Source organism: Xenopus laevis, chromosome 2S (genome assembly GCF_017654675.1).
Source record: "Xenopus laevis strain J_2021 chromosome 2S, Xenopus_laevis_v10.1, whole genome shotgun sequence".
In the NCBI taxonomy this organism is placed as follows: Eukaryota; Metazoa; Chordata; class Amphibia; order Anura; family Pipidae; genus Xenopus; species Xenopus laevis.
The window spans coordinates 15,796,489-15,813,836 of record NC_054374.1 but is presented as its reverse complement, the minus strand read 5'-3'; the positions used below and the strand labels follow the sequence as shown (position 1 = coordinate 15,813,836).

The 17,348-nt window shown below is 37.9% G+C and overlaps 1 protein-coding gene across 4 annotated transcripts in view; it reads right to left on the bottom strand.

Moving 5' to 3' along the window:
* Positions 1-16,858, bottom strand: part of ncam2.S (neural cell adhesion molecule 2 S homeolog) — a 118,597-nt gene extending 101,739 nt beyond the window's left edge. For all 4 annotated transcript variants that reach the window (XR_005965718.1, XR_005965717.1, XM_041583377.1 and 1 more), the window contains exon 1: positions 16,678-16,858. Coding sequence is in view for 2 of the 4 variants with exons in the window: in XM_041583377.1 (XP_041439311.1) it covers positions 16,678-16,729 (52 nt within the window). In the remaining 2 variants the exon portion in view is untranslated. The remainder of the gene's footprint in view (positions 1-16,677) is intronic.
* Positions 16,859-17,348: the final 490 nt, after the last annotated feature.

Genomic DNA, 17,348 nt, shown 5'->3' with positions numbered 1-17,348 from the left:
GGGTGGGCAGGCATAGGTCTTTAAAAAGAACCCGGAAGTCGGGGCACAGTTGGGTGCAGGCAGGCGTGGGCTGAAGGAGGGCAGGTTAGGGTCGGGAAAAACCCAACCCACACATCACTAGTTCCCACTGATAGCAAATAAGGCGCTTTGATAGTTAAATGTACATACTGTACTTATGCAACGTTATATTAAATTATAGTTTTCTTTTGTAATATATTTTTAGTTACAGTACAATATTAAAAAAGAAACATTAACATGCATTACATTTGTTCCCAGGTAATTGGAGCCTTTTGCCATTTCAGTTAATGTGTTATACATTTCTTGATTTGCCTTGTTCCTCTTCACTAGTTTTCTATTCCGAAGCGTTACTAATATTTCGGCATTTCTTTCTCTGCTTATGGATAAATAAACTTACTTTTTTGATTTATTTTACAATACATTAGAGTGTATGTGTGCTTTTTTATTGTGGTCGAAAAGGCAAAATATTTCACTCATCCCCAGAGGTCAGTTCAGCTGAGATTCAGAAAGAACATGAAATGACAGTACTTAACATTCTTAGAACTGTTTCTGTACAGATAGTATGCTACTGTCTCTCTAACATTGGAATTTAGAGATATGGTGTGCCCGTATTCATGGCTATACTTCTAATTCATGGAAGAAGCTTTAGAATGCTTTTTGCAGCCCTTAGAGTACTACTTGTGTCTAACCTTTTGTGAATTTGACCTTGTTTATTTGACTTACAATCTCTAATGACATCCCTGGAGCCATACAGTCCTGCATGGCAGCCTCCACTGTTATATACATACTGTAACATATAAACCATCTAGAAGAGGGGTCGCCAACCTTTTTTTATTCATGAGCCATGCTCAAATATAAAAATTGTTGGTAGCCGCACAAGCAAATAAAAAATCCTTGGGTATGAAAAATAGGGGCTGTGAAAGGCTAATTGGTGGAGCCATGTCAACTGCTAGTTTAAATGAGGCTCTGTTGGAGTAAACCTGTGTCTTTATCCCTCCAAAACTTAAGTTTAAGCCAGAAATGTAAAAATGGGAATTTACTACGAGAGCAACATCAATGGGAGTGACTAGCAACATGTTGCTCATGAGCCACAGGTTGGGGATCACTGATCTAAAACATAATGATATTTTTAAACAAGGGCCATTTGAAGAAATCCTTGTTAAACAAGAATTTGAGAAACTGTAAAACAATTTGCAAAATGCATTGAAGTCAATAGACATTAAAATGTTTTTACCCGCGACAGATTTTTACATGCGTGACAATTTTTTCTCATTTAAAATGGGCATTTGTCTTATGCCGACTTTTTTGTCTCGTGACTTTTTTGTTCAAATCCATTAAAAGATAACTAAAGCTTAACTAAAGAAGTAGCTAGAAATGTTGTACATTATGCTTTGGGCTTCTGTACCAGCCCAAGGCAACCACAGCCCTTTAGCAGTAAAGATCTGTGTCTCCAAAGATGCCCCAGTAGCTCCCCATCTTCTTTTCTGCTGATTCACTGCACATGCTCTGTGCTGCTGTCACTTACTGAGCTTAGGGAGCCACTCACAATATACAGTACACATAGAATAGAAATGTCACAATATAAGGCTGATTAGTAATTAATACAGATAATTACTACATGGCAGCACAGAAACCAGTGCAATTAGCATCAGAATTTAATAATCAGCAAACCTGTAGCATCAGCTTATATTACAGGGGAAGCTCATTTTCTGCTGGATAATTAGTGACGAGCCCTAAGCTTAGCTTCTCAACAGCCAATCAGAGCCCACTGAGCATGTGAGTGTCACAGACACTTTCCAAGATGGTGACCCCCTGTGACAAGTTTGAAGTCCTGGATCATTGCTGCTATAGAGAAGATAAAACTTTAGGCTGGTGCAATAAGTTCATTAGATAAAATATGGCTTTTGTAGTCACATTCGTTTTTAGGGTTTAGTTCTCCTTTACAGTCAATGGGCATTTTTTTCTTGTGGCGACTCTTTTGTCTCAGTGACAATTTTGTCATGGTGACCTTTTTGTTGCTGCAAATTTTATCCGAATTTGACACCCAAAACCTGTGACTTTTTCGGATTTGATGCCTGAGACCAAAAAATCTTTGGATTATTGAACAAAACCCAGTGCAGATCAGGATATCTTCAAAATGTCAAGGGGACATCTGCCATTGTCTTATTCATGGGCTCGGCAGTTCTGAGTTGGAGTACCTTTTTTTGGACTTTTAACAACATCGGGGTTTAATAAGTTTCGAAAAAGTTTAGGATTTTTTTCTATGAAAAAAATAGTTTTTCCCCTTTAAAGGTCCGATCAGAAAAAAAAAAAATCGGAATTTAATAAATAACCCCCCTAATTGTAACTTACATATATGAGACAGTCACAACATGCCCTTGTTTTACCACTCTCCAAGAATACAAATGGTGTGGTAGCATAGCACTAAGGGGCCCATTTACTTAGCTTGAGTGAAGGAATAGAATACAAAAAACTTCGAATTTCTAATGTTTTTTTTGGCTACTTCGACCATCGAATGTGCTACTTCGACCTTCGACTATGACTTCAAATCGAATGATTCTAACTAAAAATCGTTCGACTATTCGACCATTCGATGTACTGTCTCTTTCAAAAAAAAACTTCGACCCCCTAGTTCGCCACCTAAAACCTACCAAAGTCAATGTTAGCCTATGGGGAAGGTCCCCATAGGCTTTGCTATCTTTTTTTGGTTGAAGAAAAATCGTTCGATCGATGGATTAAAATCCTTCATACCGAACGTTATATTTTTCGATCGAACGAATTGCGGTAAATCCTTCGACTTCGAGATTCGAAGCCGAAGGATTTAACTTCGACAGTCGAATATCGAGGGTTAATTAACCCTCGATATTCGACCATAAGTAAATTTGCCCCTTAGTGTTACTGTCTTACAGCCCTATGTGTGTTTTCAGAGTTCACAAACCATAATACATAACTAAAATAATCCAATAAACCAATGTAATTTCTACTATTTGAACACAGCAGAGTTGTTTTCATATAACACTTCATTGTTGGTAGGAATCACTATAAGAACTCCAATATATTTTTTTATATTATATATTATTTGTATCACAGTGCGAGTCTGTGATGTCTTGCATTGGATCCATCCTGATACATTATTAAGGAGGAATGAAGCTGTCACTTAAACAATGGGTGAGGACAGAGATGAGCAGGGATAAGGAAGATATAATCTCTCTTCCCCCACAGTTATAAAGCATTAATAATGTAGAGCAGCCCACGGCTCCTTCACCTGCTTCACAGAATAGAACCTTCCAAGCTCACTGGAGTTTCTGCATAATTACAACTAGTCATGCAGTTCTGGACTTGAGTAGCCGGGGGAACTAGAGATTGACTGCATTGTAAGCACTGTACTCAGCAGCCAGAGGTTAATGCTCCAGGCATTTAAGTCTTAATGAATTCATTATACTTTCATTATTTTCCTTGCTCAGGTATTGCTGAGACTATACATTTTGGAATAAAGGTTAATATGCTGGGATGGTGAAAATATAAGTAGATTTAGGCAATGCAAATGGAAAAAAAGTCTAAAGGTAAATATTCACATAAATTGTTTCACTAACATATTTTACAGGAGCACAAAAAATAGATAAATAAGTATTTTTGCATTAAAAGAATGGGAAACGTATTATAATAATGAGAGCTGGGCAATCTTTTGGATGCTAGGCCCCTTAAATCACATTCATTGCCTTTTTTTATTGCCTAGAAAATATCTGTAATGATCAGAAAAGTGGTTTAACAAATTGGCACATTCATCAACCCTTTTGGCTGTGCCAATTGCTCAGAATCAATTCCACTACTTTAAGCAGTTGAATCTAGTTGTTTCCTATGGAACAACGTCTGATCTACAACCCTCATTGTTTTAGAAAAAGTCCCTGAAAAAAAAACAAGTGTTCAGTTTGATGAATAATTAAAAAAGGGGAACCTTGTCGCTATAACCACATCCTCACCAGGCAGCATCCTAAAGGTTCCCTTAGTGGCCTGCATCAAGCTGTCCCAAAAGGATAGGGTGCTCAAACATGGGAAATTACACCAATTTTCAGTACAACTGCATCTGATTCATGTCAAAGAGCAAGTCCAACTACGTCATTTTGATTTATGGGACACAATAGTTCAGGTACATCTCTGACTAGCTACTTTATTTGCACTAGAATCATGGGGAAACACTGCACTGTAGGTGAAAACATTCTGCTTAAAATTGTACTTAGTCGGAAAAGAAAAATAACTGACCCATGTATTTGCACCCTCCAATCTGAACGTGTCCAGAAACTTATATATATACACGCAATTAAAACTAGCTTAAAAATTAAAATAGCTTTTATTAAAATAAAATAGTCCAGTATAACACAATAAATCCTGGTTAGGACCAAGGAGACGGATTAACTAGGGGTAGTGGGCTGGTGGTACATATAAGCAGCAATATCTTGTCTGGGAAATTAGCCCAAAAAACTGTTATGTCGTATTTTTATCACAGGCATGGTCCAATGAAGAAATAGGAGTAGTTGAATCACCCAATTTGACTCCTGGAGTCACCACCCCATTCACCACATGAATTCTGCACTGCCACTATCTTAGTTTATATATTATTAAAAGGTTGTATTTATTTTCTGTTTTATGGCAGATATTTCAGGTTATCCAGAGGCATCAACCTCCTGAGTATCAATTTAGGTGACCATGACTGACCAGGTTGCATTATTCTCTGCCATGTTCTGGTTTGGCAAAACTCTTTGTCCCACCGTAAATAAGGTGATTTTGGTAAAGTAGGCAGGCTTGGTTACCAAGACATCACACTATGATGTAACGCTTATAAAGTGTATAAAGTACCCCTTATTGTAAAATACAAGGATATTCTAGTCACTGAGTTCCATGACCATATAAGACCATGAGGCCGAAGGCTGAGTGCTTTTATACAGGTCATGGAACTCCGAGGTTACTTATAATATCCTCATATTTTCCAACAAGGGCTCATTTACTTATTATAATACACAAGTTTAAGTAAGTCATGTGACAGAAATGACATCACTACTCACCGTTTATACCTGATTACATCACTAGTCACCGTTTATAAGATATTCATGGTTTTTGTGTATTATATTATTAGAAATAAACTAGCAAGGGCGGGGGATCAAAAAATGATAACGATTATGCAAATATAGCTAGATAATATCTTGCCTCTGATCTATAACGTATATAGTATAATGTTTTGCTTGTCATAAAATGACACATAAACAGATCATTTTAACTGAAATAAAAAGATCTCTTTTTGTTATTCCCAGCTTTTGGTATGGCAGGTGGTTTACCTTGTATGCAAAGGATTAGCCACCCTCTGTGCCACCTAGAACATATGGACTGAGTTGCTTATTCTCTGTGCCACATACATGAATCAGCCTATTTATAAAGTTGTGTAAAATGGTTTATACCAGACAAACAGTGTAAAACTAACAAAGACACTTGTCTTGCCATTTTTTTTTATCCCCCTTGAGGGTGCAACTTTAAAAAGTGTGACGCTGTATGAGTTCATTTACAGTAAGTACTTCCCAAACCCACAGTCCCACACTGGATATTCTTAGCGACCTGTTGTCTTACAGCATACGGCTCAATACAAGAAACCTTTCTTTAGCCAAGATCTTATTCAGATCTGTTTTTAGTTTTACCACCAACAGGGCTTCCTTCACAGGAACAGGTATAATGCCAATTATTTCTTTTTTTAGCTCAGCAAATTGTCTTCCAATGCTAATTAACTTTGCTTCACAAACCATCTTGCATCTTGCTAAATAAACTCTCTAATATTACCCAAGGGGATTTATATGCAAGTCTAAGAAACATTATGATTTATCACCAGGCAAGTTGTGATGCCACAAACTGCTACATTATTTGTTGGTTCTGTGGATGAAAAACTCTTGTAATTAGACTTGCAGTTTGAGCTGTCAGTTAACAGTATTTAAAAGATTCACAAATTCCATGTTTCTCAACTTTTCTTCTAATACAAATTCTGTCATCGAAATACTTTTTTTAAATATGAACATATGTTGTAGAACCCATCTCGTCATTAATATTGAGAGCCATCCATCTCAACCCAATATTTAAGGAATAAGTAAAACTTTTATAAGCACATTCCTGTCAATACTTATGTAGAAATATAAAATAGGTCATATTTGGTTTTATTACAAGAAGTAATATAGGGGTGACCTATGTACAGCTGTTGACTGACCAAGGTTCCTTAGCTGATAAAAAGGGGATGAATCTGATGTGCTTGGTCCTTTGTACTCAACCAAGGTAGCAGCAAGTGCTAAGGGACCAGAGGCTTAAAGGGCACCTATCACAGCCAAAATCAAACACATATTAACAATCTAAACACGTTTAATCAAACTACATATATAGTTTTTTTGAAAAAAAAATGCAGGTTTTTTTAAAAAAATCCCTTACTTTTTCAAATGGTTTCTTTCACTGAGGGAGACCATACTGAGACTATAACAGAGACTATAATATGCAAATTTCAGGAGCATGCCCAGATTGTAGCAATGCTTTGAGTATTCTACCCAGAATGCCTTGTTTTAGTAAACTTCTCCACTAGAAGTATCAGGAGATTTCCCTATCTTGTCCCCTGCTGGTGATGTTATTATGCAAATGAAGGGCACACAGTAACTTCCAGCAGGTGGCAGCACTACTGAACAGCAGCTAACACAGAGATTTGGCTGATTTGAAAATAGCTTAGAAGGGTTGATAAGCAAGCAAGGGATTTCAACTGAGCATGTGCGAGATTTCAGAGCTACAGTTGGCTGGGAAGATTTAGGTAGGAGGAGCCAGTGAAATCCAAGATGCCTGCCTCAGCTAGAACTGCAGTGGAGATAGGGGAGATCTTGCAGAAGGAATAGTGAGCTGATGATTTACATTATACAAACAATTCTAACTGTTTTGAAAATTGTATTTCTTGAACTTTCACATAGTGTATTTGCTTAGGAAATGATTTTAGTTATGATTGGTGCCCTTTAAGAAGGCCTTACTGATTGAAGAAAAATATTGAAATCAGGGGAACCAGGAACCCATAAATAAGAATTATATAACAATAAACTGAATTGGGTTTGCTAAGCAGGGATAGTTGTTTGCTGCATCCTGGAGAAACACTCAGGGTTACAAATGTCCAGGACATACTTTACCAGTAAAAAAGCCAAAATGGAAAGTTAACCAGGATGGCAAACAAAAGGGTTTAACCTGTGTATCACTATTTCAATTAAGCATGTTACTTTGTATGTGTCGGTTAAATTACTGCAATCATAACTGGATGTAAATGCCCAATAAATGTACTGTGTGGCTAAGACCTGGCACCAAACTGATTTTGTTTTGCATTTGGGACTTACAGTGTAACCCTCATCTTCCACCACTTTTGCAGGGGCCCACCTGAATCAAACAGTCCTGTGTCAAGCATGATCAACTAGGAATTGTCACTTTTTAGGCCTTATAAAGGAAATTATTTAGACGCGTGTATTAAGGAAGGACTGTCTGGAGACACAGAACACCATAAAAACAGCACAACACTAGGAAACATGTCAGTATTGTCCACAAAAACCTAAGGACATGTAGAGCTTCAGATGCCACCATAATGATGATCAAAAGTTGTCACAGGTTTCAGTCATCGCTCAGCACACTCACAAAGCCTTTCCTTCAAGTTTTGTCTATACCCAATGCAGATTTAGGACCTTCTTTGATGATTACACCAGGCTTGTGTAGATTTATCTGCTTTTTAGTTGAAATTAAAAAGGAAACAGTAACCCATGCCTTTGAGAGCCCACAAAATCCAGGGTAACTGACAAACCCAGAACTAAAATTAAACAGCATGTAGGGGTATCATAGTCTCAGAGCAATGTTAGGACTGGGGTGGGTAAAGGGGGTGTTAGAAATAAAAAACACTTTCCCCTCTTATACTTTTTAGGAGATGCTGATATGAATGAGCTATAAAAAAAAAAAGGCCTGAGATGTGCATTAAACTAGTCATGATAACAGCAAAGGAAATAAACAATTAAAAATAAAGACAAAAGACCACCTCTAAAAATAGAATTTTCATTTGAAACTATAATAACAAATAAAAAAACGAACAAATACAAGTGATGCCTATATTGGCTAACAATAAAAATACATTACAAGCTTTCGGAGCACCAAGGCCCCTTCATCAGGCAAATTACAAATGAAAGCTAGAAAGGCACAGCATATATACTGTTAGATCAGTAGAAGTAGTAGAAGGTATTCATGGGCAATAAATTAGGAAGTTACAGATAGATACAGATCAAATGTATAATACAATGAATTAGGGTGGGTTGTAAATAGTCCAGGAGCCTGGATTCAGTCAGGTCACATAGGGGCAGATTTACTAAGGTTCGAGTGAATTTTCGAAATACAAAAAGTTCGAATTTCGAAGTAATTTTTTTGGATACTTCAACCATCGAATAGGATACTACAACTTCAAATTTACATAGACTCCGATTCGAAGTAAAAATTGTTCGAATATTCGACCATTCGATAATCGAAGTACTGTCTCTTTAAAAAAACTTTGACTTCAATACTTCACCAAATTAAACTTTAGTGAATTTGCGTAGTTACGTCCATTGCACAAATTCGCCAGGCATAAGGGTGCGAAGTAACACTAGCGAATTTATGCCAGCGTCCATTAGTGAATCGGCGAATTAACGAAAATGCACTACGCTAGCGAATCATCGTTAGCGTTAGGTGCTTCATCCTTTATTGAATTTGCCCCATTGTCTCTGTTTTTCCTATAGACTATAATGACAAATCTCTGCAGTGAGCTAAACAATATAGTGTATTAAATAACAAAAAAACAGTCTGCAGCAGATTCCTTTTTATTAGTGGCTGACATTTTCATTGTCTCTTCTCTTTCATCCCTGCCTGTGAAATTGCTTATAAGATTCATAATTTTAATAATGCCATGTTCCTTTTTAATGCAATATTATTATTTTGTTTGTTTGAAACACCTACTAAATGAGAATGTGTTTTGTACTGTTTTACATAATGACATTTGTCATTCATATAAACATTTACCCAAACAGCAGTGAGTGTTTCATCATTCTTTTTTTGCAAACAGGTTTATTAAGATATAAATGGTTTATTAGCGTGCTCTTCAATTGATCATTTGTTTTGCTACTGCAAACAACTCACCCATACTGTGTCTCAATAGTACTTTGCAAATTGCTGACTCATGCTGGAGTCAGCCAATTAGAACAGAGGAAATGTGTCAGCGACTCACATCGTGTGTGTGCAGATTGCAGCCAGGGGAAAATAAAGTTAGGTTGAAGAAAATATAAATCAAAAATAAAACCGTATTTAAAAAAAAAATAATATACAGCTGTTGGGATGTTCCCATTTTGAGTGTATAAAAACTTGAAAAAAAATTTTTTTTTTCCAGGATAGGCATTTCATCCGGAGTTAACTTTAGTTATTCAACACTGGTATATGGTCTGTCAGAAAGCCATGTTACCTGCTAAAATATGATGCAAGTACTTTAGTCACTGTTTTACAGCAACAACATACAGCAGGATATAAAAAGTAATAAAGTAGTATGGGGTGCACAGGTCCAGTAACCCATAGCAACCAGTTGGCACTGACCTACTGCCATCTGAAATAACCTGTTTGTCTTGGTTGTTTGATTAAACCTTTTATTACATATAAATACATATAGGGGCAAATTTACTTAAGGTCGAATATCGAGGGTTAATTAACCGGTTAATTCGACTGCCGAATTGAAATCCTTTGACTTCGAATATCGAAGTCGAAGGATTTACCGCAATTCGATCGAACGAAAAATCGTTTGTTCGAACGATTAAATCCTACGAATCATTAGATTCGAAGGATTTTAATCCATTGATCGAACAATTTTTCTTCAAGCTAAAAAAGCTAGCAAAGCCTATGGGGACCTTCCCCATAGGCTAACATTGACTTCGGTAGCTTTTAGGTGGCAAACTAGGGGGTCGAAGTTTTTTTTTAAAGAGACAGTACTCTGACTATCGAATGGTCGAATAGTCGAACGATTTTTAGTTTGAATCGTTCGATTCGAAGTCGAAGTAGCCCATTCGATGGTCGAAGTAGCCAAAAAAAAACATTCGAAATTCGAAGTTTTTTTTTCCTCTATTCCTTCACTCGACCTAAGTAAATGGGCCCCATTATGTATCCAGTGGAAATATGTAATTGGATAGGCAGGTAAGAGAAAGTGTCTAGCTAAAACTATTAGAATTAGGGATGAAAGCACTGGACTTATGTAAACTTACATAAACTAACAACAGGTGATACAGCTAAAGAGGTTCCACAATGCCTTGCCATATGCAGCATTGATCTAACTTCAGATTAAATCACATCAATAAAAATATCTATAGCACATTAAACTTGCAACATGTCAACAAGCTTCTGCTTCCCCTTTAATTGCTTACTGCAAATGCAGACCAGGCACAAGCCTGCACTTAAACTGAAAGGGTTTCTCTTAAAGAGGTTGTTCACCTTCAAACAACTAGTTATTTCCAGAAATTACTTTCTTTTTTTTTTTTTTTTTTATGTGTGGCCGTTTTTCTAATATTGAAGTGTAAAGTGTCAATTTTCACCTTCTAAAGCAGCTTTGGGAAGGGGGTCGGCGACCCTTTTCTAAATTGATACATTTAGTGGAAGTCTTTATTATCTTTGTTCCTGCTGAGCAGAAAAGCAGCTTTAGAATTGATACAATTGTTGCGAATACTCCAGAGATGCTGCTGAGTAATGTATCCACTAATTATATCAAGTAAATGTTGCAAAATTGTAACAGTTTAGAGTCTACACCTGAATTACTGAGCTGCCAGACTCAAATACCTGTGACAGGAACATTTAACTTTAAATTTAGATTTTGGAAAAACAGTAAAAAATAACAATGGAAAGTAATTGAGAAAAGTCTTTATTTCTGGGGAACAATCTGAAAACAACTGAACGGAAAAAAAGTGTTTGAATGTTGAACAACCCTTTTAATGTCTCTTTTACATTTCCCACTGGTGAATTCAAGCAAGTAGAAATATGAGATAAGTAGGAGATGCAAGTGGAAGATACTTGGGGGCAAATTCACTAACCTGCGGAAATTTGCCAGCGACGGCTTCACTCACATCTCCACACTTCGCCAGGCGAAAATTCGGCAGGACAACGCTAACTCTAAATGTGAAGTTGTGCCCAGGGCGCCGAACGATGGCAATGTTACGCTACCTTTAATTCGGCAAGCAAAGCGAAGATGCGCTAGCATTGGCTAATCTGCATGCGGCGGGAAATTAAATTTCAATAGACTTATATGTTGCAGCAAATACATTACACTACACAAGCTGGGAAACCTTAATAAAATAAAATAAAGTTGTTATTTTGCCCTACACATGAGCCCAGTGTATAGTTTATGTGCCATATGTTAGGAAATGTAGGGGGGAAGCCGTGTACCCTAAAAAAATGTAGGATCTATCAACCTGAAAAACTGAAAAGTCGCCAGCGTTTTTTGGGACAAAAATGTTAAATTTTTTTTTTATTTTTGAGGAAATCATATCTACTCTATTGCACTTTGCCTGGTCTGAGGCGGTGAAGGCAAGTCTGGTGCAAGAGGTAACATTAATTAAAATCTGCAGTGAATTTGTGTAGTTACGTCCATTCGCCAGAGCGAAAATTCGCCTGGCGTTAGAGTGTGAAGTAGCACTACAGTCTATCTCCTTTGCTAGCAAATTTATGCCATCGGCCGTTAGTAAATTGGCGAAGTCCCAAAATGACGTCACACTGGCGAATTTTTGCCAGCGCTAGTCACTTCGCCCTTTAGTAAATTTGCCCCTTGGATGTGATAAGAAATCTATCTCGGTTTCCCCTTCCAAAATGCCTTGACTTATGTAGCACCTGTTCAGGAAACTGCTCTACATGTTAATGCAGTGTGCACACTTCCATGTACAGTAGATAAGAGAATGGAATGAGAGACAATATACATTTCAAATCCATGACCTTGATATACATGAAACGTCAGTATATATCTTGACTTTGACCTTGATGCTGCTGGAGAACAACTGAGAGAGAGAGAGGGAGTCTGATACATAGAGAATGAACAGAAAATCATTTAATTTGGAGCTCAAATGATGGCACTCAGAGATGTCTTGTTATGAATGAGTGAGGTCCTTGTACAAGAACAGATCCTTGGTTTCCAAGTAGCAAGACAGAATTCAGGGCCAGAACTAGGGGTAGGCAGAAGAGGCACCTGCCTTGAGCGCAACAATAGGGGGTGCTGTGCAGATACCTGTTAAACTGTCTTCTGCCCACACATAATCTGTGTTCGCTACCCACACTTCATTCCACTCCCCTGTGACACTCTCTCCTCCATCATTCTCCCCTGTCTACAGTGCATGCACAAGCACAAATTGGGGTTGGGGGGGGGGAGTGCAGTGGCCATCCCAGTTTTACTAGGGTGCCCGGTCGGCTTGGCCCACTGCTGACAGAATGCACCCTATAACCGAGTCAGCCCCATTAGAAGGGTTCATCACATGCAGTAACTTGTCTTGTCTCTCGGGAAATTTAAACTTCAAGAAATCCTACCAAACAAGAATCTATACAGTGCGTCGTTCATTACACAAACATCTCACCATTAAAGAAACACAAATTCAACAATTTTTGTTGGCACTGATTGGTCAATTAAACTTAGTAAACCAAAGCAATCAAACAGATGTTTGCTTTTATGATACTAACTGCATTAGACCATTAAAAGCCGTTGATTGGTTGATATGTAATGACATATGCCCATAAAGTATTAGTGCTACCACAACATATTACGACATGCCCTGTTCTAAACACCATTGCTTATTAATATCTTGCAACCATAGAAATTGATCCCATGCTTCTTCCTCGGAAAAAGAATTAAAAGAAAGAAATCAATAAAAAGAATGATTTGAAAGTGATATTTACGTAGACAAGAGAATGGACTGGGAGATTAAGTGATACTGTTCTGTGTGTTTTGTGCCCAATTATGATGGTAGCTGGACATATTTAGTTAAACTGTTAATAGTGCGACAGACAACTAAGTTAGTAACACTAACAACAGGAATTTTGTGATGGTTAAACAATAGACATTTCCATAATCCAGTATTCCATTTATAATCCCATAATAATTGAATGATTTAGTCTTAACCTGCAGTATTTTAGTACAGGTATGGGATGGATTCATCTGGAATCCTTTTTATCCAAACAGCTCCAAAATATATAGGGATGCACCGAATCTACTATTTTGGATTCGGCCGAACCCCCGAATCCTATGTGAAATATACAGCCGAATACTGAACCCTAATTTGCCATATCCAAATCAGGGTGGGGGAAGGAGAAAAAGACCAAATTTTTTTTTTACTCCCTTGTTTTGTGACAAAAAGACATGATTTTAGGGATTCGGATTCTGTTCGGCCAGGCACGAGGATTCTGCCCAATCCGAATCCTGCGGAATAAGGCCGAATCTTGGTCGAATACCTAACCGAATCCTGGCTTTGGTGCATCCCTTACCAGTTCTTATCCTTTTAATAAAATAATTGTTCTCTTTTGGCTGATTTGCACTTTCTCTGTAATGATAAGACAGGACCTTGTACATGATGAAAACTAGCATCGGCTGATGTTGATGCCTAAAGGCATGGTGATCCCTTATCCAGAAAATCCCAGGTCAAAAGTATCCTGGATAATAAATTCCATACTTGTACCTCTAAATGCCAATGTTATACACACAAGGCAAGCTAAACAGCACACAGCAGCAAGACACATCATACCCAGAGCCCCATTGCTATAGCAGTAGGGGTTCAAATTTAATCCATCACAATCAAATCAATCCTAGTATCATGGACCACCAATGGGCCAATAACCCAACATATGCCATACAGCATGAGCTGCTTCTGCACCTGTATGTGAACACACACCAGAAAAAAAAAATACTTATATGGGAAACAATCATCCGAGGAGGTAGAAATCATGAACACAGATTCAGCTCATAACCCAACGAGACCTACTGACTGCAGTTAGAAAAAGTCACTGCCAATAATAAAAAGCAATGGTCCAATTCCTTGTTTTCAAAAATGGACCTCTCCGTGACTTACTATTTTTAGATGTCACTAAATCTTTTGCTTTAGGACCCAAAACAGCTGACCCTAACAAATGCTCTTTGCTTCGTTATTTTAGATTTATAAAAATGTTGACATGTCTTTATCACTTTTATACGTTTAGAACTGATTGTACTAATAACTGGGATTGTACTAATAACTGAGACAGAGCTGCGTGTTTAATCACAGGCTTCAATAATACACTGTAGATACATGAGCAGCAATGCAGACAACAGGTAGGATATATATATATATATAATATATTATATATATATATATATATATATATATATATATATATATATATATAACAAACAAGGGAAAGTTGTGCTCACCACTATTTTTTAAAACCATTAGGCGGGGGTGCAATGAGGCTGTGACCACATAATGGGTTGAGTGCAGAGGACTCTTGTATTTGACTATATATATATATATATATATATATATATATATATATATATATATATATATATATATATATATATATATATATATATATATATCCTACCTGTTGTAAGGGATATATATATATATATATATATATATATATATATATATATATTATAATGGTATGGGATCTGTTATCTGGAGACCCCCAGAAATCTCTGAATTTCAGTAAGGCCATCACCCAGTTTCCATTTTAATCAAACAATTCGGATTTTTAAACAAATCTCCTTTTTTTCTCTTTAATAATAAATCGGTACCTTGTACTTGATCATATATTTAATCCTTATATTCCTATTGGGTATGCTTAATGTCTGGAGATCCAAATTATAGCAAGATCCCTTATCCAGAAAACCCCAAAAAAATCTTAATAATAGGTCCCATACCCATATAAAAATGATTCAGGGCTGGGATACTTTCTGTAAAAGAGAAATGAAAACATCTTTTCTCTGTTAATCGTGTGTTTCTTCATCTTGGGAATGAAACATGGGTCAATGGAATGTGTTAGGTTTCATTTTAAATGAATAATCCTCATGAGCTTCTCCAGCCAACTGAGGCTACAGATCCCTCTTTTATTAGCTGAACAATGGCACTTGTTATGAAAGAAGTCGCAGTGATAAACGCTATTGACAGAGGGCTGTAGATGGAATATAAAATCCAGACGATTCTTTGGGCAAGCTCTAAATGGATATTGATTTACAGTATAACTTGGGTGGCAGAGCAATGCACAGAAATATAATTGCATCACTGCATGGAAAGGAAAAAGAAAATGATCATGGAAATTCTTTTTTTTTTTTGTTGCAAATGGGCATGGGGTCATTTATAAGGCTAATTAACGGATTAAACCTAAGAATGCTGCACAGTGTAATGCATTTTTCATCTTCTCCTCCCACATTAGATTTTAAATGTGTTTCTTTATTACTCCCTAAAGTCATGTTAATGGAAGGGAGATATCACCAGCAAAGCGTCTGGGTAAACATGAATGGTTGGCTCATAATGTTCTCCTGAAATGACCGGTATGTTAATAGGCAGAAGCACCCAGCGGGCTGCCATGAATTTCTAAGCAGCTGAAGGTTTTCCTAGTTCTGCAGAGCGACCATTAAAACCCAAACTGTCTTTTTTTTTTATTAAAGTGTCATTTCAGGCTGCCTCATTATGTCCATCACTGTGCCTTCCCCGGATCACTAATTGGTTCCTACACCTATACGGTGGCATGAAGGTAGAGACAGGTCAGGTTTGCTGTCTTGCAATGTATCTCGTTGTTATACGGAAGCAGTCTCACTCATTTGTCAACACCAAACCCTTTTCTTTTTCACAATGAACTTTAATCTGCACGGGATGGTGACTTGGGCTTGAGTGCTAGCCCGCTCTCGTGTGAATAAATGAAGGCTTTGTGTCCAAAATGCCAAGTTGTGCTTGAGGAAAGAGGAAAGATGGACTTGGCTTGCATCACTGCCTTTCCTAACTCAGCTGAGGCAAATATTTCAGCACCCAAGAGTGGAACTCTAGCACCCCCTCATGGGAAAAGTAGATATAGTCACATCATCACCGTATTGGCTCTTTTCACATCAATAACTTGATTTTTGTGGTGGGCAACTTGCTGACGCTATAGAATAGTCGCTATAAAAACCAGCCGCAGACAAATAACCGACACAGGGATTATTAAAAACAATAACCAGGGCTGTATTCCTGAAAATCAAGTAGTATCTCTAGGTACTATAGGGGTTTATTCCCAATAATTGGGGAGGGGGGGGTATGTGAGTGTAAGAGGGGAGGGGGGTGATGATATCAGCATGCAAAGCTACTGTTCATTTTAAAATCCTCGCAAGTCTATAAGTTAGAAATCAATTTTGCCGTAACTATGGCAGACTGCACAACAATTTCACGGATAAAGCTTGGAATTTGGGTTCACCGTCACATCCACAAAACTATCCAGGATCCCCCTAATAAGATGGGGAAAAGAAATGTTGCAACACATCAATGAGCTGCCTTTGTTTCCTAAAGTCACTGCAAAGGACAGAACAGACCCACACACACACACTGCAAATTGAATTGCAAGCTCTTATGGTTGCCCTACCTTGCCCGCTGGTGAGCAGTAATCCAAGCAGGTAGAAATAAGAGAGTTTCATGATGAGCAGGAGGTGCAAGGCTGGACAGTTCCTAGAGAAGGCGAAGTGATGAGAAATGTATAATGTGTTGCAGATCACAAGGCAGAGTGAGCAGAGAGCACAGGCAGCAGCAGCCTCAGTCCTGAGCAAAGTGATGAGAAGCCAATCTGACTGCAGCTCTATAACAGCCACCAGGCGGCTAAGGTGTTCATCCGCAAGAAACACGTCACTCTTTTGCCGGCTCCGGGATTCGTCCGCGCTGCTTTTTTTTTTTACATTTTGGTAGAAGGAGAAGAAGCCGCGGGTTGTCATTAATAAACCAAATCCTTGTCCGGGGGCGGGAAGCTCTGCGGGGTCGGGGAAACGAGATATTACTGATACAAAGTGGCTGTTATTGGGTTTTTTTTTTTTTACAGCTCCAAAGAAATGAGCAACAGATTTGAACGTGGTGAGGCTGATCAAGTTGAGTTATTATTCGCTACATGGGGTAGAGTTGACTGGATATCGGGGGATTTGGTTTATAAAGTCCTGCGCTGGTGACTTTTCCGTCCAGACGCGGTCGCACATTGCGCTAATGACGCTGCTCTGCTGTTACTGACGCAACACGTCGCTCAGCGACAAGAGTCTGTCCTGGGTCATC